At 41.7% G+C, this 27,721-nt stretch overlaps 3 protein-coding genes across 3 annotated transcripts; all 3 read right to left on the reverse strand.

Annotated features, from left to right (window-relative positions):
• Positions 1–5,687: 5,687 nt before the first annotated feature.
• On the reverse strand, positions 5,688–12,168 carry LOC104505310 (chromosome unknown open reading frame, human C11orf16; the record flags this gene model as incomplete). The annotated part of the gene is made up of 8 exons (XM_010156884.1): positions 12,002–12,168; positions 11,045–11,204; positions 10,743–10,745; positions 9,677–9,905; positions 8,248–8,910; positions 8,013–8,068; positions 7,616–7,804; positions 5,688–5,851 (listed from the first exon to the last, which is right to left on the reverse strand). Coding segments are annotated over exons 1-8 (1,631 nt in total), but the record flags the coding sequence as incomplete, so codon positions are not given.
• Positions 12,169–15,241: 3,073 nt separating this feature from the next.
• On the reverse strand, positions 15,242–15,796 carry ASCL3 (achaete-scute family bHLH transcription factor 3). Its single transcript, XM_010156886.1, has one exon. It carries the CDS (start codon positions 15,794–15,796, stop codon positions 15,242–15,244), a length of 555 nt encoding a protein of 184 aa, XP_010155188.1.
• Positions 15,797–20,702: 4,906 nt separating this feature from the next.
• On the reverse strand, positions 20,703–26,434 carry TMEM9B (TMEM9 domain family, member B; the record flags this gene model as incomplete). The annotated part of the gene is made up of 4 exons (XM_010156887.1): positions 20,703–20,945; positions 21,947–22,081; positions 22,669–22,777; positions 26,343–26,434. Coding segments are annotated over 4 exons (492 nt in total), but the record flags the coding sequence as incomplete, so codon positions are not given.
• Positions 26,435–27,721: the final 1,287 nt, after the last annotated feature.

Consider the following 27,721-nt stretch of genomic DNA (forward strand, 5'->3'; position numbering starts at 1 on the left):
TGGAGTGAGCTTGAGGCGTTTGAAAATACGTGGAGCGGTTTCACGCTTGGTTGCTTTGCTCTTGCGCTTTACTCAGTCGCAGCCAGCACGGAACGTGCGAGGGCACCGACAAGTTGGCAGCACTCTGCAGGCGGCGGAGCCGTGACCTCTTGGGCATAATGGTGTTGCCTGGCGCACGCTGTGGTGCTGGAAGGCTGGTGTGCCTGCTGCGTTAAAGCTCAGCGCCACAGCATTGGGCATATGTGACTGTTTGACCCTGGCATGTTTTGCTATTGCATTGCCTGGTGCTTGCTATCTCTAAGCAACGGGTACCACGTTGTGAGTTACACAGCATGTCTTTAATTGCAGGAAGAAGATTCAGAACGTCTCAGTGCAGCATTCGCTTCAATTGTGAACTTGATGAATCAGGCCACGAAGGAATGCGAGGTGAGGTTTTTACCCCCACACTTGTTCAAAGTGGAATGTTTATGATGTGCCTGGCAGAAGCCTGTTTGCACTACTTTTGCTACAACTGCAAAAATTAGACTTCAGAGTAACTCGTGAGCCTGTGATGCCGGACTAGATTAACAAATGTGGGGCATTCACCATCATGTGGTAGGTTACCTGCTGCTTCTTCACCAGTGTTACCCTGACCAACTGGTCAGGCTGATGAACAGCAATATCAGCATGCTTTAGTAGACCTGTACAGATTTTTAGCAGAGGGTTTCTCCACTTCTTGGTGGAAAGGCAATATGGTCAGAGAGACACAAAGGTCATAAGATGTCACAGATTACATTGTGGCAGCCACCGTCACAATGTAGAGAGTTGTTTCCAGTGCAGGGAGATACCTCTGCTGTGGGGTAACCCTTTTCATCATCCCAACATGAATGCTCATGCTGGCTGATGGACCCGGTTGTGTTTTGGGTGGCAGAAGTAAGGAAGAATTTCAATCATCTCAAGCAAAGAGATGGCTTTGTGTCATGTGTTCACTCTGAATTCAGAGTTAACCTCCATACTTCACATCCGTGATGTCTGAATCTTGTCATTCATGCAAACTTGATTTGGGATGTTGTTCAGTTTATGTTCAGTTTATGTATCTCTATTTGTGATAGGTATAAATTCAGGTATGTGTACAGAGGCACAGCTCCACTGCTCTCATGCCGGCCCTCAGTCACTGTGAAACTGCAGTGTAACAGCTGTGCGTGTGTTCTGGCTGCTGGGTCTCATTACTCTTATGGGTGGACAGATCAGGAGCCTGTCTCTGCCAGCCTGTCCTTGCAAGTACAGCCCTGCAGCCCAACCTCTGTGTTAAAGTCTCTGAAAACTCCATCTCCGTTTACATCATCTGTGCCCTTCGGGGTCTGTTACCATCATGCAGCGGGGAGCTCATTGTCTGCAGAGTTAATAACAGAGGCTAAGTCTTCAATTAAATTAGAGAAAACAGTAGTTCAACACACACCAGCTGATTGTCTCTTAAGCAACTCCTTTATTATTTCAAAGCACTACCTGCACAGTAACCAGTTAATCCTAAAAAAACAGGCAGAACAGAGTTTTACACAAGATGAAAAAAAAATACAACCATGTTTGGAGACCTATCCCATGTCCTGTTAGGAGTCTCTTAACAGTGGGAACAAGCAATGGATGGCTTCCACATATATGTACCGTCCAAGACAGCACTGCTTCAGTCATCTTCTATAGAGAAGCGGAGGAGAAATTGTCAGACCCACAAATTAATGGATAAAGTTGACAAAGCATAAATAAAAATCTACCACCGAAAATAACCGTTTTGGCACTTGAATGCCACTGAGTGCAAATGATAAAAATCACGTGATTTAAGATGAACTGTTTAGAATTATTTAGAAACCAAGGTTTACCCACATTTTTTAGCAAAAGTTTGATTTCTTTTTTTTGCTCTGTCATGTCATGTAAAAGAACCTAGTTCACCTCCTGTGATACAGAGATGCTCTATGAAGCATTATGCAATAGCTCAGAGTATTTGACACATTTGGGGACGTAGCTCCACAGTAAACCACAACAAAAGCAGCAAACTTCGATGGGTGCATAACCTCAAGGAATAAAGCACAGCAGTAGATTTGGAAATAACTGCTTTGGCCTCATTTTTGCTATGGTTAGTTTTGACAATCAGACATAAGGAAAATACAAGTGACATAAAATAGATATTTTGGAACCTTTTGGTCCCTGTGATCAAAAAGGCCACTCTGGGATCAATTCTGTGGTGACAGCAGATGGCAGCAGAGCTGTACTCAAATATTTAAATTGCCATAGGGGAGATTCAAGTACCTTTATTGCAGAGCCAGAAAGGGGCTGCTGTGGACTTTATATACATTTCTCAAAACCTCTATGCTACTGGTACCAGCCTTGAAAACAGTACAGCACCTTCACCAACTCATTTTTCAGTATTAACATGTTCTGCTTTTAGAGTAGTGCTCCTGCATGTGCCTTGCAGAAACCAGTCCTCACTGGCTAGGCTGCGAAGGATTTAGCTTGCACATACATCCTATCACAGACCCATAAACTGTGCATTCTTCCACCAGAGCTTTTCTTGAAAAGCCTTATCAGGTAGATGTTTCCAGAGCATTCCTTCTAGTATTTTCGTTAATTCAGCTCTGCGGTGTCAGAGAGTCCCTATGTATGGGACACAGCCATCTAAAATCAGGGCGGACAGTCTTGTACCAGAAGGCAGATGTCCTGTGGACATCCAGGCATTGTTTTCATCCTCACACGAGAACAAACCAGCTGATTAATACAATAAGTCAGTAGCTGTGCAGTTCCACTTTTAACTGTAAATCTGCAGTAGCTGTGAGCTTGGCTTTGACACTTCTCCTGTAATATTCTGTTTCCATTGTTGTCCAGAAGTACTATAGCTTTACAGCAGCCTGTAGATGCACAGAGCATGAAATCAAACACATCTGCAGATACCATGACAGGCAAGCAGGGGGAAGAGAGCTGGAGTCCTCTGAAGAAGAGGTAAATAGTGTTTTCCTTCCCTGCAAACAATAACAATTGTTATCCATCTAGTATCTGTGACACTTGCTTATTATAATAACGTATGTGGTTTGATATCAGGGGCATATGAACAGTGGGACTGATCTGAGCCTTCTGTTGGGGCCGGGTGGGGTGGGAGGCAGAATAACTTCTGGTGGCTCCAATCAGTGTCATATCAGTCGTTTTGCAGAGGGGAAAATTTCATGGACATAAAGCATCCCCTCTCTCAGGGGCTGAATTTGCCTTTTGTGTTTTATCATTAGAAAACGCTATCTTTTTCTTTCCAGGAAACTGAAGCTTCTGTAGCACACAGTCAAGCTCAAACTTGCCAGAAACGTGTAAGCTTATCATTATTTTGTTTTATAATTGAGGTATAGCATTTCTCTGTCATTTTGCATCAAGCTGGTTAGAATTTGTGATCAGACGTGGAAACTTTGTGATGGCACAGACGCTTAACCAGTGGTACATCCACAATCCCCACGTATGCGTAGGGGGGCAGTAGAACGGGCATACAGAGCCTCACGCCATTAATTACAAACCAGATTGTGGCATCTGGCAGATAACCAGTTAAGAGTCTGCTTTACATTTTGGACTGGTACAGAATGTCAAAGACTGTGATTAATTTTTAGGCTCTTGTAATTAGCATCAGCAACAGTAATTCAGCAGTTCTCCAGTCTCACCTCGGTTGTGCTCCTGAGACATGCCCTGTGCTAAGGAAAGGCATGCAGCAAGGCACGGGGCAGTTGGTAGACAGTTATGCTTGGCCCTTATACACTCTCTCTGAAGACTACTGTTCCTCAAGGAGGAGAAAACATTTTTTTTTAATTATTTTTCAAAGACTAACACCTCACTGAATCAATTTTGGGAACTTCTAGGCCACAAAAGACAGGAAACATGGAATCTGTATCACAGTACAAATTAGTGGGAACACCCTTGTATGGATGCTTTCCAGGTTCATGTTAAAATCCGCTTAGGTTGGCAACCTTCAGTTTTGTGAGGCAAAGATTACGTCATGTTGATTGTTTCTATTGATGGAGTCATTAGATGAAATACTTTGAGTATGGCACTTGCAAATTTTTTGTACTGACAAACATTTTACAGTTCTGTCCATGCTGCCTTTATGTTTTGAAAAATCTTAGTATGTTATATAGCAGCTGAAATGTAATTTATTTTACCTAAATTCAAAATTTTTATTTTTGTGGGAAATCTAAGATGACTGAGCAATAATGAAACTTATTCCTTTATTTCGCCCCTCATCCAAAGACCAGGCAAGCTTCCAAAGACATCTACATTGAAGTTTCTCCTGGCACCTATTCTGTCACAGCAACCTCAGAGGACATGGTGCAACAAACCCATGTGGTAGATGTCAGTGCAGGACAAAGTGTTGATTTGACTTTTGTTCTATGATGTTTCTGGCTTCTTGGCAATCACAGGAATTAAATACGAGGTTTTTTTAATGCATTTAATGAACTATGTATATCTTTTTCTAGTAATTTAATTGTATCCTCCTCTTTGGGACTCTACTTTATGGCGTGTATATTTGTTTTCTACTTAATGCAGTTATATGCAGCCCACTTGGTACACTGATTTTATAAATATTTGTACATTGTGTGCCTTAAATCCAATTATGTGACTGTAAGTCCAGGTTCATATACTTTAAGCAATTAAAGATACAATCAGTGGAATTAAATACATAATTTAGTCTTTATGGTGACAGCTTCTTTTATATTATCAGACAGAACATCCACTGTTGACCACAGAGAGCATAATCCATGTAGCACGAATATGGATGTACATTAGCTTCTGTGGGCTGGCACTTATTTTAGATCAGCTAGCTCACAATGCATCTCTCCTATCTGTACATTTATTATTCTAATAAAGAAGTAAAATGCAAATAAAATTCACTGTCTAGGACCCCAACTCAGGAAGGTGCTTGAATGTGTGTCAGATGTTCAATATAGGCACATAAACTACTGACACTTCAAGTCCTGTCTCTTTGCAGGCTCTTGCCTAGGCTAAAACACCAGCTAGCTGCCTTTCTCAGCGGGCAGTTGGGTACTCTGCATCGCCTCCTATTTCCTGCAGGGGAAAGTACTGCTGAGCAACTGCATGCTGACACATGGGAATAGAAATTCAGTGGCTTGGATGCTGGATCTCTGAGCATTTTGTTGTTTGTATCTAAGTAGCATGTCCTTTACCCTCTGGCTACTTTCTTTTCTGCTTTAATCCTGAAAAAAAATTATTTTTGGCTGTCAGCTTCTATTGTTTCGCCATTGCTTCTGGCTTTTTACAAAAAGAAACTGCTATGCTGAATTCTTCTGTCTGACTCCAGGGAACTGTAGACAAACTGGAGGTTTATTAGACCTTTGCTGTGCATCTGTTCAGGTTTTTAGTGCTCATACTCGTTTTACCTGCTCACTGCAGGATAGTAAACTCAAGTCCAAATAATAAGGCATTTAGTATAACACTCTGGAGCAAAGAACGAGGATGCTGAAATTCCACGAGTAGAAATAGACTTTCTCAGTTATTACAATGATAGTTATCCATAAGGATATTTTACAGAGACAGTACCTAAACCAGAACTTGATGTGCTTAATAAATGTAACAGCATTACAGTATAAGCAGTTTACCTGATATTTCAGCTCCTGAACTTCATCAGCTGTACATTTTTTTGCATTCAGCCTGATCATGTCTCTCCCTACTTCGTTGCAAGTGAGCTCTTCGCTGGTTTTTTCTGTCTTCTGACATAGTCTGTATCACCAAGTTTGTCATCTCCTGTGCAAGTTGCTTGACATTTATCATATGACGCTGTTTTCTTTCTTGCTCTTTTATATCTTTGTTTTCCTGATGCTGCAAAACCTTCTTCCTGGAAGACAGAAAACAAATCCCTTAGAAGTCTAGTCTAAAAGCATCAATGTCTTTGTAACTGCTGCTTTCCTGGCTGTGAGATAGGTACCTCTGCCTCGCGTAGCTTTAATAACGGTATCATTTCTGTGCAAGGCCAAACTTTACTGCTGAAACACAGAGCCGTACAGTAAGACCACAGGATTTTCAGAAGCTGTTAGCCTTTCATCAGACTTTGCTTCCTTAGAAGTTAGGAGGATTTTTGGTGATTGCAGTAGGAGGACATTAGCCCAACAGAGACTACCTCTGGGAAGCCTGCTTTCACTTGTTTGCTCCAAGTTACTTCTGATGCAGAAGGATTATAGGATTTTTTGTAGGATAAAACTACTTCAGCTATCGCAAGGAGTAGCAACGTATCTTTGGGGTTTAAAAACACCAATGGCCATCTTAATGGAATAAAAGTATGTCATTATACCCTGCATTACCACATTGCGTCCACTGCTGTGATTCATGCTGCTGGTTTGGGGCTAGAACGGAGCCACTCTGGTCTCTGTTAGTTTTACCAAAAGGCAAAGCATGTCACTTCACTGCACAGCTGTGACACTTGCAAACATAGAGCATGTCTGCCTGGAGCTGTGTACTGGCCCAAAAATTGCTAAGAAATCAATTACAAAGGTGTATAATTATGATCATTTAAATAATAAATGAGGAACCATACAGCTGAGAAGTTGGTAGGCATCTGCTTAAAATTAATGCACATAATTGTGAGAATACAAGATATGTTCCAGTATATTCTCTGTTCACTATGTCACTAACAGGTTAATCATCTCCTAAAGAAAATCATGCAAGTTTAGCACATTCAAAGTTTTACTCAGCAGTCAGCTCACAGTAGCAAGAGCATGAAGGTACAGAAGATCTAATATTTGATTTCTGATATATAATTTATTAATTGTACCCCTGGTGCTCTCGTGTAGAGCAGTGTTTCTGGTCATCCTGCTATTCGCTTTCACCTTCCCCTTCTTCCTGCAAGCTTTTTGCTTCCTCTTTTGTGTGCCTCCTTTGTTTGGCATTCATATTCTGACTTTTTTAAAGTTTTCCTAAGGCAGGAGGGGACCATGGCCGACAGAAACCAGGCTTAAAAATCAGGGTGTTCTTCTTGTTCCTAGCTGTGACACAGTTTGCTTACTCTGTATCCCCTAGCTTTAGGATAGGGATCTGCTGTTTAAACTGCTTGCTTCTTCTGAGAGGGTAAGGGAAGATACTCAGTAAAGACTGCTTACTAAAAATACCTGCTTTTATCTTTCAGAGATAGAGATAGTGACTATCAGAGTGTGACTGGCACAGCTCAGCACCGTTCCAGACTGAATATTTTCTTGTGTTTTATTTCTGCTGACAGTCACAGCTTTCCATTTCCAGGGCCACTCATGTAGATCCCTACTTCCATGGGGCTTCATTGGGTTGATGTCAGTTGGCATTTGGCAGCTTTCTGAACTGAAATCTGCGTTGTGAACGCTCACACAGTTACTGGCATAATCTTTTCCATTTTACCAAGCAGCTTCAGCCCCTCCTTAGAGTTTTGGGATTTTTGTTTTAATTAGTGGAGAAGCTCCCTTCCTATCACAAAACTAGTGGATGGCCTTAGCAGGTGGTTAAGTTAGGAACGATGTATTTTTCTAGCCAACCTCCAGACCATGAACAAGAATATTTCTTCCATTTCCTGGCTGAACCCAGCACACAAACAATAAGAAACTCAGAGAGGGTACAGTATTAAAGCAGATTACCTTACCAGTGCTGGCTTGAAATCTTGGTCTCTCAAGATTCCTTTCATGGCGAGTTGCCCTCTGGGAGACTGCTTGATAGTTTCAAACACTGCCTTCTGATTAGTCAAGGCAACACAGGACATGTCCCCAGTGGAGATGGCTTTGTATTTTGGCCTGCCCTTTGTACATGTGCTGCTGCAACTGCTGAGTCCTGGGAAGGAGTAAAATTGTATCTAAGAATAAAACCAGATCTGAAATGGAGAAACAGTCATTGCAGAAGAGAGGAAAACACACTTTAAACTTGAAGAGAGTTCTTTCCGGCAGTTTGTTCTGCGTGGACTAGCTATGAAGGTCAACAAAGATGTTAGCATCATAAAAAGCATAGGAAAATGATGGGAAGAAACTCAGAGAGGGATGTCTGTGTTGCAGATGAGATTCATTGTTCTGTGAGTTTTCCATATGAGTTGCCAAAAAAAGAGCTAGCATGCAAGATGAGGCAGCAGAAATGTTGGGGAGGGGGAAATAGTGTATCCAAGGCTGATATGCAGATTTATAATTTTTATACCAGTTAAGTCACTGCCCAAATGAAGGGGGCACAGAATACACTTGGTTATTTCCCTCTGGCTGCTTCTTCCCTGTGAGAGTGGTTAAAAGGTACCTGAATTACTGGGATGGGACTTGTGGTGGCTTCTCTTCCAGTATTCCCCCTCTGGTCTTGCAGAACCCTTTAGCCTGTGCTTCTCAAGACAGACAGAGTCTGTGTTAACAGCACTGTCCACCATGGTGCTCTTAGTGGGGAATGGCTCCCAGTCCCACTCTGAATCAGAAGAGGGGGAAGATGCTGCAACGACTGCTGGTTCTTCTTGTTTTGGGCCTTCCAGTTCTAGAAGATGTGGAGAGTGCCTGCTGCTGGACTCTGCCTCTTCAGTGTCTCTTTGAAAGACCAGAGTTCTGGATGGAAGAGGCCACCAGGCATCAACGTGGGGATAGCAGCAGCAGATGCATCTCACACATGCTGATGAACAGCGTATACCATCACAGTGATAGTGGAAACACGGCCAGCAGGGTGAGCAGAGCAAGCAGTGCTTGGCAGGGCTGTGTACAGCACAAACAGGAATCAGGGCTGGTTTAGGACTGCGGTAAAAAATACAGGAGTTAGTGTCCAGACTTTCTCTGGGCTTCAACCTGCTGGTGACGGGCATGTGGATCATCTCAACAATCCTTTCCCACAGGCTAGGGGGTATCCACAGAGCCACACCTCGTGGGAGTTTCACTTTCTTGTCATTCCAGAATTGGACCATAATTTCCTCATCTTCTGAAGCTGTTGAGAGAAGAAGCAGCCATAAGCAGCTGGCCTGTCTGGGCAGCATGCACATACAGATCAGGCTTTGCAGTTTTACACCCTTTCTACTTCTGTCAAGCAGTAGGATCAGCTATCGCTGCTCTGTGTAACACCTCACCATAGTGTCCTAGAGGGTGGAATGGGCAGCTAGGGCACCACTGCTGTGACAACAGGTCTGGCACCATCTTGCCTCACCATTTGTCATCAGATGAACATGAAAATGTTGAATGAGTAACTTTCGGTTTTGCTGCCAAAGTTAACAGTGGCGCTTTGATAACAGTATTTGGATGTCAGTGGAGCCTGACTGTCAGACACAGGAAAAATGAACGAGCTGTTGAAATCTCCTACTCTTGGGTGATAAAATTACCCCCAGATGTACCATTTGGTACAAATGTGAGCATTCAAGCACAGATGGGTGCTTCCTGAGAGCTGCCTCACTTGGATCCCTGAGGAAAAGGCCACTGTCCTTCACACAGCAGACAGATCCTTGTCCAAGGAGATGGGGAAATAACATATCGGCAGGCATGGAAGGTGATATTTAATAGGTCACAACTTCCTTAGGACCAGACTGGTGAGGTTACACGCAGATACCCATCGGTAAGTCACATCAGCTCCTACAAGCTTTAAGTAAGGCTCAACTATAGTCTGTGCACTGGTGATTCTCTGGCAGTAGCACCATAAGAACAGTTTATCCTGACAGTTTCACTCATGTTCCCAAACAAGAAGAGGGAGGCATTTTTCTTACCTCGTAAGGGGTCCCTTGTCTCAATGCCAGTGAGGATGGTTCCTGGGCCATACCTGGCCATATCTTGTTCCCAGGGTGCCAGCACTTTGTCTCCAGGGAGTAAGGAGTGCTTCATCCCGTTCACGTATTCCAGGATGTCATCCTTTGCTGTTTTTTGCACACACACTGGATGCCTACCACGTGACACAAGTGGTTTGGCAAACTCTACCAGGAACATGCCTCTTTCACTCTGTTACCAGGAACAAAATAATAGTTTTTCTGAAGAACAGTCTGTAATGTGTGAGGTCACATAACCGTCACCAGGAGGCCATTCTGTGCCTAGGTTAAAACACCAAGCAAGCCTGAACAGTACCTAAATAGTGTGTGGTGTTAGTCCGGCAGCAAGACAGCCAGAAAAAACCCCAGGAAGGCTCACCAGGAAGCAGGCTGAGTGAAGCATATGTACACATTCACTACTGCTAGGACCTGGTTTTTCTTCCCTGAAAGAAAAAGCTATCTATAGATAGAATCCAACTGGATTTCACAAACCACACTATGTGCACCAGGTAACAAGGGACACTAAAGCCATCCAGGCCTGCTCTTCGGTCATGCCCAAATCCTTCCCCATTATGTTCAGCGTTAACTCACTGCTTCTTGCGGGGGTTGTTGGGAATTTTTATTTTCTTTTAAATTAAAGCCTGTCAAGAGACTTTCCATCAACAGTGAAATGAGGCACTTCCCTGTTCTTGAGAAAGAATAGGCTCTTTTTTCTGTTAAGTTTGAAGTGCTAGATCACTAATGAATTAAAGCTTTCACTAACATTTCTGAAAAGACACCAAGCCTGTAGCTGACTCAAGCTGGAAGTGTGTACATAAAACACAAACGCTTTTCCTGTGCTATTGATGGTTTTGTGTCTACACACAACAGTAGCTGGTGCACTGCTCACAACAGCACTCACACTGAGGCTGGCTCAGTGCCCAGCGCCAGCAGACAACCTGCTTTGCAAGCTGCTCAACTGCTCTCACCAGGAGCTAGGAGTTCGGAGGGCACCCATCTTCCTCATGAGGTGAGGATCCCCAGAACATACCTGCTCACTCTTAGAACCGTGCTCAGTGATGGAGGCTGAGCAGAGTAAGGATCTGACTGGGGCCTGGGGCTGTGCTGTATGCAAGAGGCTCACCAGGTGTGCCGGGCAGCAGGAGGTGAGGACAGCCTGCAACCAGGCACGTCGGGACCTTTATGATTTGACATAATCACGAGGATAGGCTCTCTTAGTGATCTGTTCTCTGATTCATGCACCAGCTGAAATCAGAACTGCAGTGCTGGACTCGGGTTGTGTATGAGGGCTGCTGGTGGACTGGACACCCTATTACAGCAACTGTCACTCACCTTTATGTCCTCTTTTACTGTACCACGGTAATAAAATCCGTCTTGTTCCCCTCTCACCAGCACAGGGACATTGCTGTCTAAGCCCACTGATGGCTCTGAATTGCTCAGCCGGTTCCATGCGGGGCCAGGGGAGGGGAGGCAGTGGCTAATCCATTGGCACCTTGAAGACAAGAGAATGGGTCAGCACTGAGAGAAACAGTGTCTGTAGGTCATGGAAAAAAAGATCTTGTAAGATTTAAGAACTGGATCATTCTACTTCATTTCGTAGCACTCTCACAGGCCAAGATATGTGGGAAGAAAGAGAAAACTTGCTTGTGCTCAGACAATTCCTTGCTTTTGGAGAAAAGAAACATCAGTGCCTGCTTTTAGCCACATCACTTCATTTTTGAACTTGGAGGAAGTGAACCAGGAATATGCTGGAATCCTGGGCCAGCATGAACTGCATTAGCTCCTTTGCTGCTTATATGGCAAGCTAATGCAACCCTGAAAACCAGGAGAGAAAGGATCCATCTCGAGCACAGCGTAGGTGTGCTCAAGAGCGCTGTAGTGATTGCTTATATGGGGCATTCAGGGAATGAGAGAAAAGTAGAACAGTAAACAATGAATCTGCTGGTTAACGACAGGTTCAAGTTCAATACAGGAAAAATAATCCCATCACAAAGCATTAGAAACATTTCACAGAAGATGACTGCTAATGCAAAATGCTTTCATTTATCCAAATAATATGAAAGGAATGTTTCTTTGATAGGAGGTCTACTCAGGCTTTGCTTTTCATAATCTCCAGGGTAGCAAATCACTTATGTTAATACCATCTAAACAACTGCCAGTGCAGGGGAGGGGAAAGCTCAAATGATGTTCAAGCTGCAAATTTATTAATCTGACACACCAGCCTGTTTTATCCTGTTAGATACCATGACAAAGAACATATCACAGACTCAAACAAGAACTCGGTTTTACCTCTGCGGGCTGAAGGGCTCAGCGATCCAGGCAGGATGTACTATGAAAGAGCTCCTGCAGCAGGGGTTGACAGGAGGTGTGACACTGGAGCAGGAAAACTTGTCCAGAGCTGGCATAGCACTGCAATACCTGTGATCTGTAGGCAGGAACCCGTCCAAATGAACCATTCTTGCGAAAGCAGCTACCTGCCAGACTCAGTCGTGATCTGTTGGTAGTTGAAAAGATGACAATGTACTGGCATTTTCCAGCACGAGCAAATGCTTTTCACTGTACCCCAGGAACTCAGTAGTCATTATTAATTGGTTTTTTTTATTTAAAAGAATGAATTCAAGATACACAGACTAGCATTAGGTCAGATGAACCCCTATTACTGACTTCAGTGATCTTCAGCCACCCAAATCCCAACCTGGTAGAGGGACAAAAACAGCTAAGGAAACTAGAAATGCTGTGAAAATCCCCAGGAAAGCAACAGCTTCCCCCTCCCTCCAAGTTTTGTTTCCCTCTGTAACATCCAGCTCTTTTTTCTAACACCCATGCTCTCCCTTAAAGCTGTCTCGTACAGAGTCCCAGCCAAACCTACCCTGTTTTACAAGCTGAGACAAAAACTACAGCTGAAGTTGACAAGCTGAGTAAACGTGACAATTTTTGAACGTGACATTAGATTACAGTTGCCTGTTACTTGTTTTATTTATAGTGATGTATTAAGAGGAAATATTTTGATCTTTCAGCTGTCCTGTCATGTTTTATAGCATTAGGATTATGGCTTGCCATGAGAAAGAATTAGATGCTCAGATTTGACAAGTGATAACTATTCAGAGGCTGTCACATTAAGATGGATGATGTGATGCTGTCTCTGATAATCTGTCAAGATTTAGTAGACAAGCTTCCATTCCTTTTTTTTTTAATATCACTTTGAAATGTTTAGTATGCTCAGGGTAAAATTTGCATGGCAACTCAACAGCATAAATTTTAAGAGCCTAATTTACTTTACAAAATACAGTTTAAGCTCTCATGTTTAAATGTTATTTTGTCTCTTATCTAAGAGATATCTGGGAATCCTTTTTATGAGGACTTGTAGATATACATGATTGCAGAAAACTAGCACACGAAACCCAATGGGAGCAGTGGACTAACTGCTGCAAAGCACGTCTTTAAGTCAGCAAACAAACACGGTATGTTCACTGCTTTCACAATTACACAAACCCTGGTTACAAACCAAACCAAGCCAGACTCAATAATACTTCCCAAAGAAACGCACCTATCAGTTCTACGTTAAAGCCCATTTTAAAGCCAGTCAGCACTGTCACTGCTGAGAGGGACAATTTCCCCTATTTCTGTATAAAACTGACAAAGGCAGTTATGCAACACAGATTTTTTTTTTCTGCGTAAGTCTAAATACTTGGACACAGCCGCGTTTCAAACTTACCACCTACTGATAACACTCCACCCGGTCTATTTGGATTTAGTTCCGATGCAGAAATCTCCCCCTTTTGCCTGTTTGAAGCAGGAAGCTGTTTGCTGCCAGTGTTTCCTTGTTGCTATGGAGGTTGCCACAGCTATACCAGGATCAGACATCCTGACCTTACTGGTTAAAAACCAGTGGAAGGCAACTAAAGAGGACCATTTGGCTGCCATGCACCCACTCAAGTTTTCAGCTCCCCACTGATCTAGGTATTGTGCTGAAAGACTGCAGGGGCAGAGAAGGGATTATACGAGGGCAGAGCGTCCTCTAGGCTTTCTACCTCCGGTTGCAGGACAGAAAAAGAGCATCATATGAAGCTACAGTTCAGATGTAGGACAAAAAAAAAGCCCACCACCACAGGGTGCGACAAATACTTTGGTGTGAAATGTGGACATAAGGTTTGAACTGAGACAAATGGAGAACAAATCACTTTAATCCTTCCTCTTAACGGTGTAAAGGAGAAGTTTGTAATAAATTCTATCTTCATCCTGCAAAGCGCTTATCAAAACCATGCCAGAATACGATGCAGAAATCTTCCTGTTAATCTCTGCTGTGATCCCTAATCTTTATTTTCTCCTTAACAAATCTTAACACTTTGCTTTCTTTTTTTGTGGGGAGGAAGGGGGAGGAATACTTAATTGAATTTTTGTAGGCATTTTTCAATTCACTGCTATAAAAACAAGGTAACAGGGGATGATTGCAATGAGGGACAAGGATGCAGCACTTGGGAAGTCTGTAACGATCTTCTGTACCCTCTGCTGCACCCACATTCTGCCTGCTCTCATGCTGTCAGCAGAATTATCGTTTAATATCAGTAATGCAGTTCCCTTACACACAGCAAATGTTGACAACATTCTGCCAGTTATAAGCTGAGCTAAACTCTCTTCACCAGCTTCCTTTAAATCTGTGGTAGGCAGCCAAAACCATCAGTAGTACAGAGGAACAGACTGGGAGGTTGGGGAAGACCACCACAGACCTCAACCATTATCAGTGAGAGACCTGGAAAATCCTGTTACAGGATTCCTCCCCCTGGCCAAGGCCAAGACCTTGCCAACACTCTGTATACTATTAACTGTGTGAGCAGTCCTAGTCATTTTTATGGGCACTGACAGCTGAAGAAAAACCCGATTTTCAGTAGAAATTAGGTTAAATCAACAGTTTTTAATGGGATTAAAATATTCATTAATAAGGATGGAACAGCACTTGCAAGATGTTATGCTCTATGTTCAGTAATCATGCTTCAGAGAGCTGCTACCCTCCCCTTTTTATTTCCCCCCTTGTAAACCAAGTTATCCTTTCTGCTGGCATCAAACATTATTCCTGGGAACCTTTAAAATTACTTTTTAAGAGAACACTGGCAATTAGACTAAAAATCTTTTCAGAAAGTACATGTGGGAGTCAACCGGTAACTTTACAGAAAATGGGAGGGATCTCAGTCCCATCAGTGGCAAGGTTTTATTTTAAAGCATAGGTGTTGTGATGATACATACAGTTTCTTCACACCTACAGGTATTACATTTGTGCTTTGGTGACAATTTTAGAAATGTTTTCCGAGTTTCATGAATTAACTAACTTGGGCCATTCAGATGCAATCTCCCCAGTTGCCTTTTTATATCTTAGTGTAGTTACTATCTGCAGAATTACAACTCTTTCCTGTGGGCTGACACTGATGCAGGCTAGGATCTGCTCCTCAGATGTGCCAGGAACGTGCACATCATTAATAATATAGTGGCTACTAGGCTCCCAGGCAGGATACCTTTTGCTCAGTTTGGAACAGCTTAGAACATCTTCAAAATCTGGTTTTGTTTGGTAATTGATTTAGGTGCTTGGCTTGGCTCTGTGACGTTTGTTTCTGCCACCACAGAATCGCTGTACAGAACAGACTGTAGGTAGCTGATGTATTTTATTGCAGCACGGAGCGTCTCTACTTTGCTGAGCCGTTTCTCCAAGTATTCCTTAGGCAGGTGATGCCTCAGTTTAGCATAGCCTTCATTGACACATTTAACCCTTTGTCTTTCCCTCTCATTCCTCTTCCGGATGAAAGCCGGCCCATAGGAGTGCTCACTTCTGTGGTAACTGGGATGGGGCATTTGGTAGGGAACGGCGTAGGGCTCGCTGTAGAAGTTCTCTGCGATAAGATGTTCGGACATGAAAGGAAGGAATGACCAGTCTTCGGAGCAAGTGACCTGGTTTGCTGTTTCTGGGTACGTGGGAGACGTGACCACTGGGTCGGCACAGAAAGACCTAGCCAGCTGCGCGCGCCGGGTCTCAGCGCCGATGGACAACTTGTCCATGAGGTTACAGTAGCTTTTGCCATCCATCAGGTTTTGCATTTAACCTGGAAATGCATAATCACATACTAGTTTATACAACTCGTACTGAGCAGTAGGAAAAACCCACCTGCACTTACCAACGCTTGGCAGTGCTGGCATTTTCCAGGAGAGACTTCTAATGCATTTGTGACATTTCAGAGTAGGGTTGGAATAGAGTGGATAGTGCCCCATTTGAAAATACAAGTCAAGCAACGGTGATTAAAAAGTGTTTGCTGACTTGCACCCAGTCAGCAACACTGATTAAAAAAAATTGACAACAGATGAAGAAAATAAAGCCAGTAAAGCTTCCTAAAGAAACAGCAGTCTCCTTTCACCTCAGCTTTAGAAATGAAGATCTACCTTTATGTACCCCTCATAGGTACAGCTTGCTCTGAATCCTCCAGACAAAGCAGGTCATTATCTGAGGCATTTTCTCCACCCCCTTTTCCCTGAAAACTGAAATCTACAGTTCCAGTAACAGACTCCCTATCATACCAAAAAGCCTTCAAAGATAAATTACTTTTTCTCTCTATTCATTTGATGTCTCATTCACTATACTATCTTAATTAGACAGAAAACTTGTGCAGGGAAGGCATCTCAGTTTTATGCCTGTCAAGCATTCTACATAGTAAGTTTTACAAAAAGTTTAGAGGATTAATTTCTGCTAAACCTGACATCTCATGCTGCTTCTGCACTCACCTGCAGATGTACTAAATACAATCCTACCGATAAAGGATTATGAAATAATCGATTTATTTAAGGAAAAAATGCACATCCTAATAACATTGTTCCAATTACGAATTATTTTACCTAAGAAGGGACACACATAGTGGTTGGAGGACTGCTAGAAACCTGTAAACCATATGCCCTGTCTTCAAAGCAGCATTACAGCAGGCCTAACTACCCCCATCACCCTTAGATACCTATTAGAAAGATAATCTTGCAGTGTTTTATAGGAAGCTAGATTATAGTGCCTTCCCAGTATCATTATTCAAACTGCCAAACAGCAGCATGACTCTAATGACTGTCACCTAATAGCTACTTTAAAAAGATTTTAAGTAACTAGTGCATTTTTAAAGAATCACCATTACTGACTGCAAGCAATACTGGCCTACACAGAATCAATCTAAAACTGCTCTCACTCACTGTCCACTTCCACATCTATATGCTGCTGTCTAAAACACTTAACTTCTATTACACCCTCTACAATGGAAAACACACCTGAACATTAAACTCTGTTACCAGAAACATCTAGATTCCATACTCAAAAAACCTGGCAAAGCCTCAAAGCTCAGACCATGGTTTCATAACAGAAATGGGACCCTCTTAATCCTTCACAAGAGCACAGGTATATTTTAGTATTTTTCTAATGATTTCATACCTGCCAAGTTTAATATGGAGAGAGTTTTTACTCAGCATGGATCTATCCTCACAACATGCTCTATCAAAATGCCTCTGTATTGTGTCATCTCTTTTTTCTAATGCAAATAGGTGTCACAACAAAAATCCCGAGCTAAGAATTTTACAGTAATCTGTTAGACAAGAGAGCAAGTCACACGCATCATAAACGGGCACTGCTGTGGGTAGGCTGAAAGCATGAACACACATCTCCTTTACATTAACACACATGCAGAAAATTAGAGGGGAATACGTACATGTTACAAAACGACAATAGTAGATAGTTACCTTTCCCTTTTCTACGTACACAGGTTGGGTTATTGTCTAAAAACTTTCCACTGCTAACAACTCAAACACTGTCTGGAGGAAAAAAGTCTGTTACGTAGCAAAACATGACTGTAGAGGAGGAAACCATAAACCATAACCTCTCAAGAAGAGATACTTGCAGGATTTGCTGCTTTGTACTGACACTTCTGCTGCATAACAGCATTACATAAAACAGTTACCTGCTGCCCTACTACCTGCACGAAGGGCAAAATGCAAGTGTTAGGATCGTTTTCCTTTTGGACTAGAGACTCACCAATCTTCAGATGAAAGTAAAATCCAAGGAAACAAGACGTGCTATTTTAAGACTGATGAATAATACCTGAAAACATCTGAATGATATTAAAAAGAGAAGTTAATGTTCCATTTTTCTTACACCTTATTTAATAAGAGATCATATTTAACACCATTAATTAAAAAGGTACGGAAGCTCTATTACTGAATAGCTGATAGAAATGGTTTACCAAAGTGTTGATATCCAGTGAAGACCTGTTGTTCAGCAGAGCAATACACAAGTCTCTTACCTGAATTACGTAGCTTGTTCCACTGAGTCAATGTCTGCTGCAATTTATAGTCAATTGACAACATGCAAAGTAGCTTACAGTTAGATCTGCTCATTTCTGGTTTGGCTTTTCCACCCACACCACATCTATGATGGCAACAAGACTTGGCATTAAGGGCTAGAAATTTTAAAACCTTATTGAGCGTAACCAGATTTCTTGAAAAAGTAATCAGGAACGTACTTTGTTTACTTTCTGTATGTATTCTGTTACTGTTTACTAAAGTGGTATTTTAATTTATTGGCATTTGTCCTTTTAATGTCTAATTATAACAAACAGCATTTAGCTAAATATTTACCATCAAGGCGTAAGCACACTAATTTTCATAGCTTCCATTTCAACACAGAAAATCAGCACTTCTTTAAAAGAAAATTCTGCTGGAATTGTCTCCAGATTACAAGTGAGGACACACATTATTTATCTTTATACTCTCAAATTTAGTCTTCATTACACCTATAATTTTGGGAAATTCCCTTAGTGTTAAGTAGTACACCAACATATAAAAAGGTCTCTAATAAAGCATTCATGGTGGCTGATAAGACCAATTTGGACAGCAGTGAGCAATCAGTAGCAAGACAAACCTTTTAAAAGTTTTGGTTAAACTCAGGAACGCAGTGTGGAGCCATCAGTCTCTATAATCAAATATAGGCACATCGATGCTACATGTATCAGTATATGGCCGTCCAGCTGCACAGGTACAAGGAAACAGGACACCTAACCCTGAAACACCTTCATTTTACACCATTACCTTGACACTTCAGGCCTCTCTACTGATCAAAGTAAAACCCCACAAAACATCCAAAACCAAACCAGTTTACCTTAAAACTCTCAGATACATTGAAGATAATGGTTTAGAAACAATTATCTCCTACCAAGAGAGCTACATACACCCCGTCTTGTCTTCTCGGGACTGTCATCTGTCAAAGCAAGCATTCTGCTTCTGCTGCCTCCGTGTGGGAACACCACAACGCTGTATTCCACATCCTCCTTCCCAGGCCAGCTCCACGCCCCACCAGAAAGGCAGCCAAGAGGTAGAGCACCTACCAGAACTGGGAGACAGGCACATCTTCAACTAACAGGTTACATTCTTTCTCTGTAGGGGACCCCAGGTACACCACTGTTACAACCAGTTAGCAACTCATCAGGGTGGGATGTTGAACACAGTAATTCAACTCAAGTCTGCATCATCTTTTTTGTCTCCTGCTGTGGTTTGGTGGTGGGTTTTATTTTTTCCTGCTTAAAGAGTCTTGTGCCTCCACCAATTAGCCACTCGTTATAGATCCCTCCAGATTAACTCAGTTTTTGGAAGACTACAGGACTGACATGAGACTAAAGCTCTGTATCTGCCAAAGAGCTACAGGCAAGTACAACTGTAGTAGTTATGGGCCACGATGTTTCCACCCCTGATGTGGCCGAGCTATGTGCATGTGTTTATTTCCCATGCTACTCTGCCCCCCAGGCTGTGGGCTAAGCAAGCCCAAACTGCACCTGGCAACATACAGTCCCATTCACGTTCCATTTCCTTCCACCCCGGACCTGGAAACTGTAGAAGACAATAACATAGCTACATATGCATAGCTAATTTGAGTCCGGGATTAAAAGCTTTTTTTCAATTAACAAAGGAAAGAAAGGCCTCCCAAATTATCTAAGCACTGAACAAGTGCATATTTCTACTTTTACAGATGGAATTTACATGCAGGGTAAATGACAAGAAAAATGATGACAGAGATAATGCACATCTGTTTTTCAAAAATCATTTTTATCTTTAATTGTTACATTCCAAAGGGGATATATGAAAGTCATCTAGCAACTGTGTATCTCTTCAGAGATGAGTACAGAATTACAGATAAAAAAATACACCTAACTCCCAAGATGACAGGTGCTAGAGAAGGTATGTGCCTTACACCATCAACCCAGACAAATGCAGAAAGATTTTTATAATAAATATTTCATCATATACTAACTCCTGAGACTTTACCCATGAAAAGAAAGGGAGAAGATTTTTTTGTAAGAGATATCATACACATACAATATATTAAGCTATTAAAGCAAAATAGAATAAAATACCAACACTGTCTTGATATGCACTGCATTTGAGTTTATCTACATCACAGTACTTTAAGTATGCAGCTCAGAGTCAGTGTCCATTTCAGTTTCACCTTAAATCTGCAAACATCACTTGACATACAAGCATCTTGAAAGTCAGAGTGCAAGAAACCAAATGATGAATACAGCCAATCAGGGTTTCATTCTCCGATACGAAAACCACACTGCAAGATTTAGATTTCCAGTACCTAGCATTAGTCAGCAGAAAATCCAAGTCTATTTACAAAAGGTCTTCACATAAAATGATTAGTGAGTTGTAAGTAGTTACTGTGTTCCCAGGTACTTTTTAACCACATAAAGAGTAGAGGGAAATACATAGTTAAAAAACACCATAAAGTCACAACTGTAAATAAGGTACCACAGTGGCAACCCACAATAGCTTAGGGTTTGTTTTCTTTTCAGTTTTGTTAGTAAAAGCCATCTGAAAATGTGAAGATTTTAGCTTTTGGTTAATTAATCTTTTTAAATTGCTTCCATTCCAGTACATTCCTTCAAAGTTCAAATACTTTTTTCTTTATTTTTCCTAGATCAGTAACAAACCTTCTGAATTGGCAGGATCAGGAAGACATGTCAGCTCTTTCAATCAGTCCACTTTACTGCCCTGGAGTTATTTTACTGAGACACAATTAACTCAGCACAACATGACGGTCAAAGACAGATTTGCGTTGCTCTTGGACCTGTAACTTCCAGCGCTGCTGGGCATACTCCACTTTGTTCAATACATTAGCACGGCTCCGAGAACGAGCCAGCACATCGTGAGCATTCGCAAAAGGCTGGTGATCCTGGAATGACAAAAATCAGTAGTTAGATCTCAACAATTCCACCAAGCAATTACATTAGTCTTTGTTGTTACATTCCAAAGGCTGAGGTTTGATTTTGGTTGGGTTGGTGGTGTTTTGGGTTCGTTTTTAAGGTAAACAAGAGGTTTCAACAAGCTGGTCAGTAATAATGACCAAGCAAGTTTTTGAAGAGCTAGAACTGTACTTCAATTTCTCATTCATAGAAGCTTTCAAGGGTTTCCCAAATAGACCAAACTTCATTGTACTGTCAAATGATTATCTGCTGCCCAGAGACATCACGGTGAGCTGCGAGATCAGAACCAGAGGCTTGCACCCACTAGCAGCTGGTGGGACAGAGAACAGCCACAGGCATTGGGAGCCTCCCGTTATTGTCCTGAATGCACTTGACTTTAAAACAGAATTAAAGAGCCAAATTACGGCCATTAACTGTCAGGCAGTTCAGGATGTTCACACACAGCTTCTATATAAAATCAACACACACTGATGTTTACCAAACTAAACCTATTGTACTGAGCTGTCTAAAAACAAAGTGTCAATACAGCTGTTTAAGTGACAGAGCTCAACAATAACTGAGTGCTTGTTTAATATTTACTGTTTTTAAACAGTACCTTTTCTTCTTGTTAATATTACCAAGTTATAAACAGTAAGAGTTGCCTCACCCCAATATCCTCCTAGAAATGACTGAGAAAATCTTAAGATGTCAGTCCAAAGACATGTAGAGTATGTGTCCATGTAATACACAAGGCAGTGCAGGAACAGCGGGACACAATAGCAATAGCATGGCTCTGTCCAAAGAAGCTTCATTCCAGACAATGGTAGTTCAAGCTTGGGTAATAATCACATAATTTTGGTGTGAAGTCAAGGTAAATAAAGAAGGCACAGCTGATAAAAGCTATTATCTAGGAGAATGCTTGATTTTGAATACTTAGTATCATCCCAATCTTTATGTTAACCTAAGTACACAAGCACTCTGCTGAACTCACCCCAATGTCCTCATCACTTTGGATGAGCTGCGAATGTCCAAAGAGACGTCTCTTCAGTATAGGTTCCACCAGCGTAAGGTACACCATGTACAGAAGAAGTAAGCCCAAAATAGACAGGTATATGATGATTGTAACCTACAAAATGCGAGCACAGTTTATGCCAGAATTGTGACATTACACCCACAATCTCTCAGCAGGCAGCAAGAACCAAAAGAAGAGTACACACAGAGTTTGTGCTGAGCCTGTCAATCTTCAGTAGTGTCACCAAATTACTTAAAACCCACAAATGGGGAAAAAAAGCACCAAACTACGACCTGGTATCAGCCCCAGTTTTGGGGCAGTCATGTTAGCTTGTGAGTTTCTCTTAGTGAGGCATTGCTGAAAATATTATGCTCTCTCAAGCAAAACAGCTGAATAATGAGAGGCCCTCCAAAACAATAACGAAAACAGAGTCCACAGGTTACAGAATGCCACAGAACATTCAATTTCAGCAAGGTGTAAAGCTTAATCTCAGAAGTGGAGGTCTTCAATAAAGTATCTTGAGCCTGCTCCTTCAGCTATAGCTTGATGCTGCTGTTACTACGCAAGAAAAGTTATGAGCAGCTATCATGTAAAAAAGGCTAAATCTTAGGCTTCCCTTTAAAAAGAAAACTTCTCTAAACAGACATGCTTACTAATCAGTTGAAGTATTTAATATATGCCAACAGAATTACATTGTTTACCTTAATTGTGACAGAGCTTCTCTCTTCATATTTGCATTCGCAACGTAAACAGTATGCTTCTACATCAGGTCCAGGGACAGGCATGGGCTCAACCACATGAAGACAGTCACTGAAGACAGAAACAGCTCAGTCAGTTTTGAGCTGGTTTTAGCTTACCTGCTCCACCAGGCGCCGAGCAGTCACCTTTGCTTATGTTCAGCTGTCCTAAATTATAGGTATCCAAGATTTCAAATGAATAAATAAAAGAAATCACTGCTCCACAATCATTTTACTTAAACTTTTGACAAGCTGCTAAACAAGTTTTAAGACCTTTCTAACTCAATACAATGTTTTCATTATTCAGTGAAAGTATCAAAGCTGTTAGCATAAGAAGTCCAAGGATCTGAATCCCAGCAAAAATGCATCATTTGACACTGACATCATGGATGAGAGTAAATTCCAACTATACACTTCTTTCTTCATCATACTCAAAAGAGCCTTATTCTATCCTTCCACTATCTGAAGGGAGATTAACCTCTCTTTGATGTTCATGAACAGAAGTTCTTTCTTCTTGGCATCAGAGGTTACAGCATTAAAGGGGGGAAAAGGTCAGATGAGTTGTTTCTCTAAGCAACAATAAAGTGAATAAATAGCATTCAGTTTTCAGCACCAGACCCAAATGCAAAAGCATAACTTGATTTAAAAGATGACAAAATATAAGTCAGTTCCATGCCAAAAAGCGTGGCTGACAATGTTACAGGCACTCAATACCACTCCACTAAAAACCAGCTGCCGCGACACAACTGCTTCCACCAGTAACTTATGTCATTTTGGTCTTCTTGCTGACTAAGGTTGGTTGTTCAGAGTTCACATCCCAGGGTCCCTGCAGAGCACTGAGAACAAAAATCATGTTTTGCCTTCGTCCTGGTTAACTCAATGTTAGTACAGTCAGAAGGAGGGAACAAAATAAAAGGCCCAATGTGACAGGAGCAGCCTGGGATTCAACACACCGGGCTAGATCACACAGCTGCACCAACTCATCTCTTCTGTTTTCTTTGTATTTCTTCTTCATAACTAAAACTATCAGGTGCCAAGTCACATCCTCTGGAGGGGAGTGGAAGTCTTATTTTTCCCATTTATGTGAAATTAGAATTACATTCTCCTTTGTGGAACAGTGCAGCATCAAGATATAAACTCAAAAATACACACAAGTTACGAAGTAAGCAATTGCTGTTCATACAATTGAAAGCTCACATCAGTGTGCTGCACAAGAGCAGTAGAAAGCTTGTACGTAGCTTAAGTGCAGTAGTGTGTTACTGTGAATATATCAAATGTTCATATCAACGTTATTTCCACCAGTTCAGTGTTTCACACTGATAGATTTTACACTTCCTATCAGAACCTCAGAATTTTGATGATGTGTTTCCCTGAACTGCAATTCCACTGCAATTCTAGGGGAGAACATAGAAAAGGCTAATCCTTTTCTAAACAATTTTCCCACTCAACTACCTCTACATTACCACCTCCTCCCTTGCACCCATAGAAACTGCACCAAGGAAGCAGTTCTTCCAAGACAAGCTAGGCTAGTCCGAAGGGCAGCTTCTGCGAGATTTCCAGTTCATTCAGCTTGTAGACAGGGTGTCCTCCCTCTCCACAACTACCACTGCAGTCAGCCTCTGTACATGAAACACCTCTACTTTCAAAGTACAATACAAACACCCACACTTTCCAAGCGGGTTATTTAACCCCATAGGTGCTTAGGCATCGCTATGCTTGCCGAGCGCACTGTCCATCAGGATGGCACTATCCACGACAGCTCCACGCCTGAGCCCAGACAGGTGAACGCTTGTTCTGGTGTCCCATACTGAGGTACCCCAGCCCGTACTGATGTTCACGCAGCACGCTGTTTGCCACTCTGAAGCCAGAGGAACAGACCACTCCAAGTGAAAGAACTCAAATACCTACTTAAGGAGTATCACGATGCACGTGACAGGTTCGACATTAAATATTAAATTTTCATTTCATGCCTGGACAAGCCAGCAGTAAGTGGTCATTACACTGTACATAATTCATAAAGACACTAAAAACCGATCTGGCACTTGTCTCATGAGTGACTGATCCAAATACCTGAAGGATGGTGCACATCAGCTAGTTCTATTCAATAAGTCACTCGCACTGGTGTGGAGGCCAAACTGCAGCACTAAATCTGTCGATTTTATCAGACATAAACTAGCAATCAAGCCTTTTCAAAGTGACAAGAAGATATCTCAAACAGAAGGTCAAGGCCGTAAAATGTTCCCAAATGAGATTTAAGAGAGAAAAATGGAGTTTCTCTATGCATTAGTGTCTGTCACCATAAAGTTAGTCAAGCCTTCAAAATTAATTTTTCCTTCAATCAGTACCAATATTGATTTAAAGGAAAGGAGTGTCTTTTCTGCTAGTAAGGCACACACTAAGCAATACCCACTGAAAAAATCCATTTGCATTTGCAGAGCTGGAATGAACAATAAAACCAATACCACTGCTACTCTGAAATGCCTGCTGCAGCTGGAATTCTACCAACAAGTTTCATTACTGCAACTTAACAATATTAGTCCTATTATGACAAATTAACTTAATCATGTGGGACAAAAATAGCAATTTCAATTTGACAGTACATTTTACATACATTAGTTTAGGTTGAAATTTACAGTGGTGTTTCTCACAGTTCTGGAAGTAATTTAATAAGTCAAGGCACAGCTCTACATATATCTGTATCACTAATTTTATTCCTATAATTATTTTTGCGGGCCTACTCAGGGGCATGAAATTTTAATAATCAATATGCCAACCTGCTGCTACTCATCAGACTGGAAAGTCTTAGAAATTCTTAATGTAACTGAAGAAGAGTCAATATATCCAAAAGCATGTAATGTTTTTCTACGTTGACCCAAGAATCCACAAGCACGTCTGACATGAATACAACTTTAAAACATGGGTTTTCACTTGTATGATTCACTTAGCCAATGATACTCAAGGTGAAGTTACACAAAAGAGCTATCCCAATGTAACAAGTCACTGTCATCCCACTTTCTTCCCCAAAATCCTCATCCCTGGCCACATCTATCAGTCCTCAGCTTGGAGAGGAGCCTGACAAATGCTAGCCTAAACAGTACAATAGAGCACATTTCTGGGGCACTGAGAAAACAGACTTCTCTCTCTCTCTAAAAAAAAAAAAAAAAAGTGGTGTTAGATAGCTCAGGCTGTCCCATATAACTGCACTCTCTGGCTGCAATTCTGAGGAACAGAAGTCTCCAGAAACTATAGTCTCCAAATGACAGAATGGGTTCCACACAGAGGAAAGGGAGACAATACTCCCAAGCCCTAGTTCTGTGGCCACACTCCCTTGCCTTAACAATATTTCAGAATTCAAACTACAACATCCCCTTCCCTTCTACTATTTCAAAGTCTAAATAAATAACTAAGCACGCAAGCAAGCAAACCAAAACAGAAGACACAGCAAAACCTAACACATTTCAAGCATTATCACTTGTTAGAGCTTAACTCTGCAGCACTTCCAAATGCAAAGTACCAATAACTCATGCAAGAGATGTAATACCTCCTAGCACCACCCCAGGAGACTCGCATATGCTCACAACAGAACAAGTCTTTAGCCAGTAAGACTCACCATAATTTTTGAAGCCACACACACTTACCAGTCTTTCTGTGAAACATTTTTATTGTAAATATGGCCCGAATGGTCTTTGTAAGGGGGGCAGATGCATTTGCATCGGACATCCTCAGAATTCTGTAAAGGAAACAACATGCTTAGAAGAAGTTATCATCAGTAACCATAGCCAGATACAGAAAGCACACTTCACGTAACACATGAAATATTCAACACAAACCACTTCCAAGTATCTTTGAATAGTCTTACTCAGGATGTCCTTCAAGTTTAAGAACAACCCTTCAAGACTGCAAAGCAAGCAGAGCAATTTGTCAAGTAACACCATTTTAGATAGCAAATGCATTCTAGAGTTCAAGCTCACCCTAGTTTTTTAAGAAATAAGGCACACTCAGAAATTACTGATGTTGGCATACTCAGCGGTTCAATTTATGACAACAGCTGTATGACATCGACATAATACTGAGCTTAAAATGAATGAAAGAGTATCAACCCCAAATGGAATCTGCCAACAAAACTTCTGTGCGTAATTCTGTCCTGACCACAACAGAAACAACTCGGTAAGGAAAACTAGCAGGGGGAGTAGGACAACTTATGGTCCTCTTCTCTTAAACAGCAGCAGGATACTGGTAGTAGTAGATAAAAATAGTGCAAAACTGGAATTCCAAACAAAGGGAAAAGAAATGTGAAAAAGAATGGAAACTCATAAAGGCAAGTTTTAGGCAAAATTTGCGTAAGTGATGAGAGGCCCTGCAGAAAAGGAGGAAAATTAACTGCCTTCTGTTACGGACAGTGAGAAAGAAGCAACACCCAAAATTAACTGTGACTACCACTACAGAGAACAACAGAATTTCAGAAAAAAAAAAAACCGCTTTGTGTATATTTAAATAGGATAATTCCTTTCTTTCCCAAATGCACAAACACAAGAAAAACCCTATGGAGAGACCAGAGATGGTCTGCAAGGGGTTATAGTTGAATGCACTTTCAAACCCAAACCAGAGTAAGTTATTTGAGCAAGTAACAAGAGACAGTAGATAAACTTGGCCTATCAGAAGTTCAAGGCAATTTCTAACTGCATTTCAAAAGAATCTCTTAAGAAGTATCGGTAATAAACTTCTACACTGAACAATCAGGTCAGAATAACACAAAATGGGTGTAGGGCAGCTGGAAAACCCTGACTACATTATACACCCCGTTACTTCTGGTCTCACTGCAGAGAAGTCAAACAGCTGATTACCATAGCAAGTGCTCTGAAAGCAGGAGAGAGTCATGCTGTTGGGAGACACAGCGTTCTCAGTCAGTCAGGAGATGCTGGGGCTCTAGTCGCAAACACCAACCCAGAAGGGCCGGCAGCAGAGCACCGCCGCAGGGCCAACGCGAGGGGCTCGCCCCGAGGCGGAGCGCGGTGGG

Source organism: Eurypyga helias, unplaced genomic scaffold, assembly GCF_000690775.1.
Source record: "Eurypyga helias isolate BGI_N326 unplaced genomic scaffold, ASM69077v1 scaffold47548, whole genome shotgun sequence".
NCBI lineage: Eukaryota > Metazoa > Chordata > Aves > Eurypygiformes > Eurypygidae > Eurypyga > Eurypyga helias.

What these genes read in the sequence shown, in the direction of transcription:
- ASCL3 (XM_010156886.1), bottom strand. Translation starts at nt 15,796, where the DNA reads ATGCAAAACCTGATGGATGGCAAAAGCTACTGTAACCTCATGGACAAG.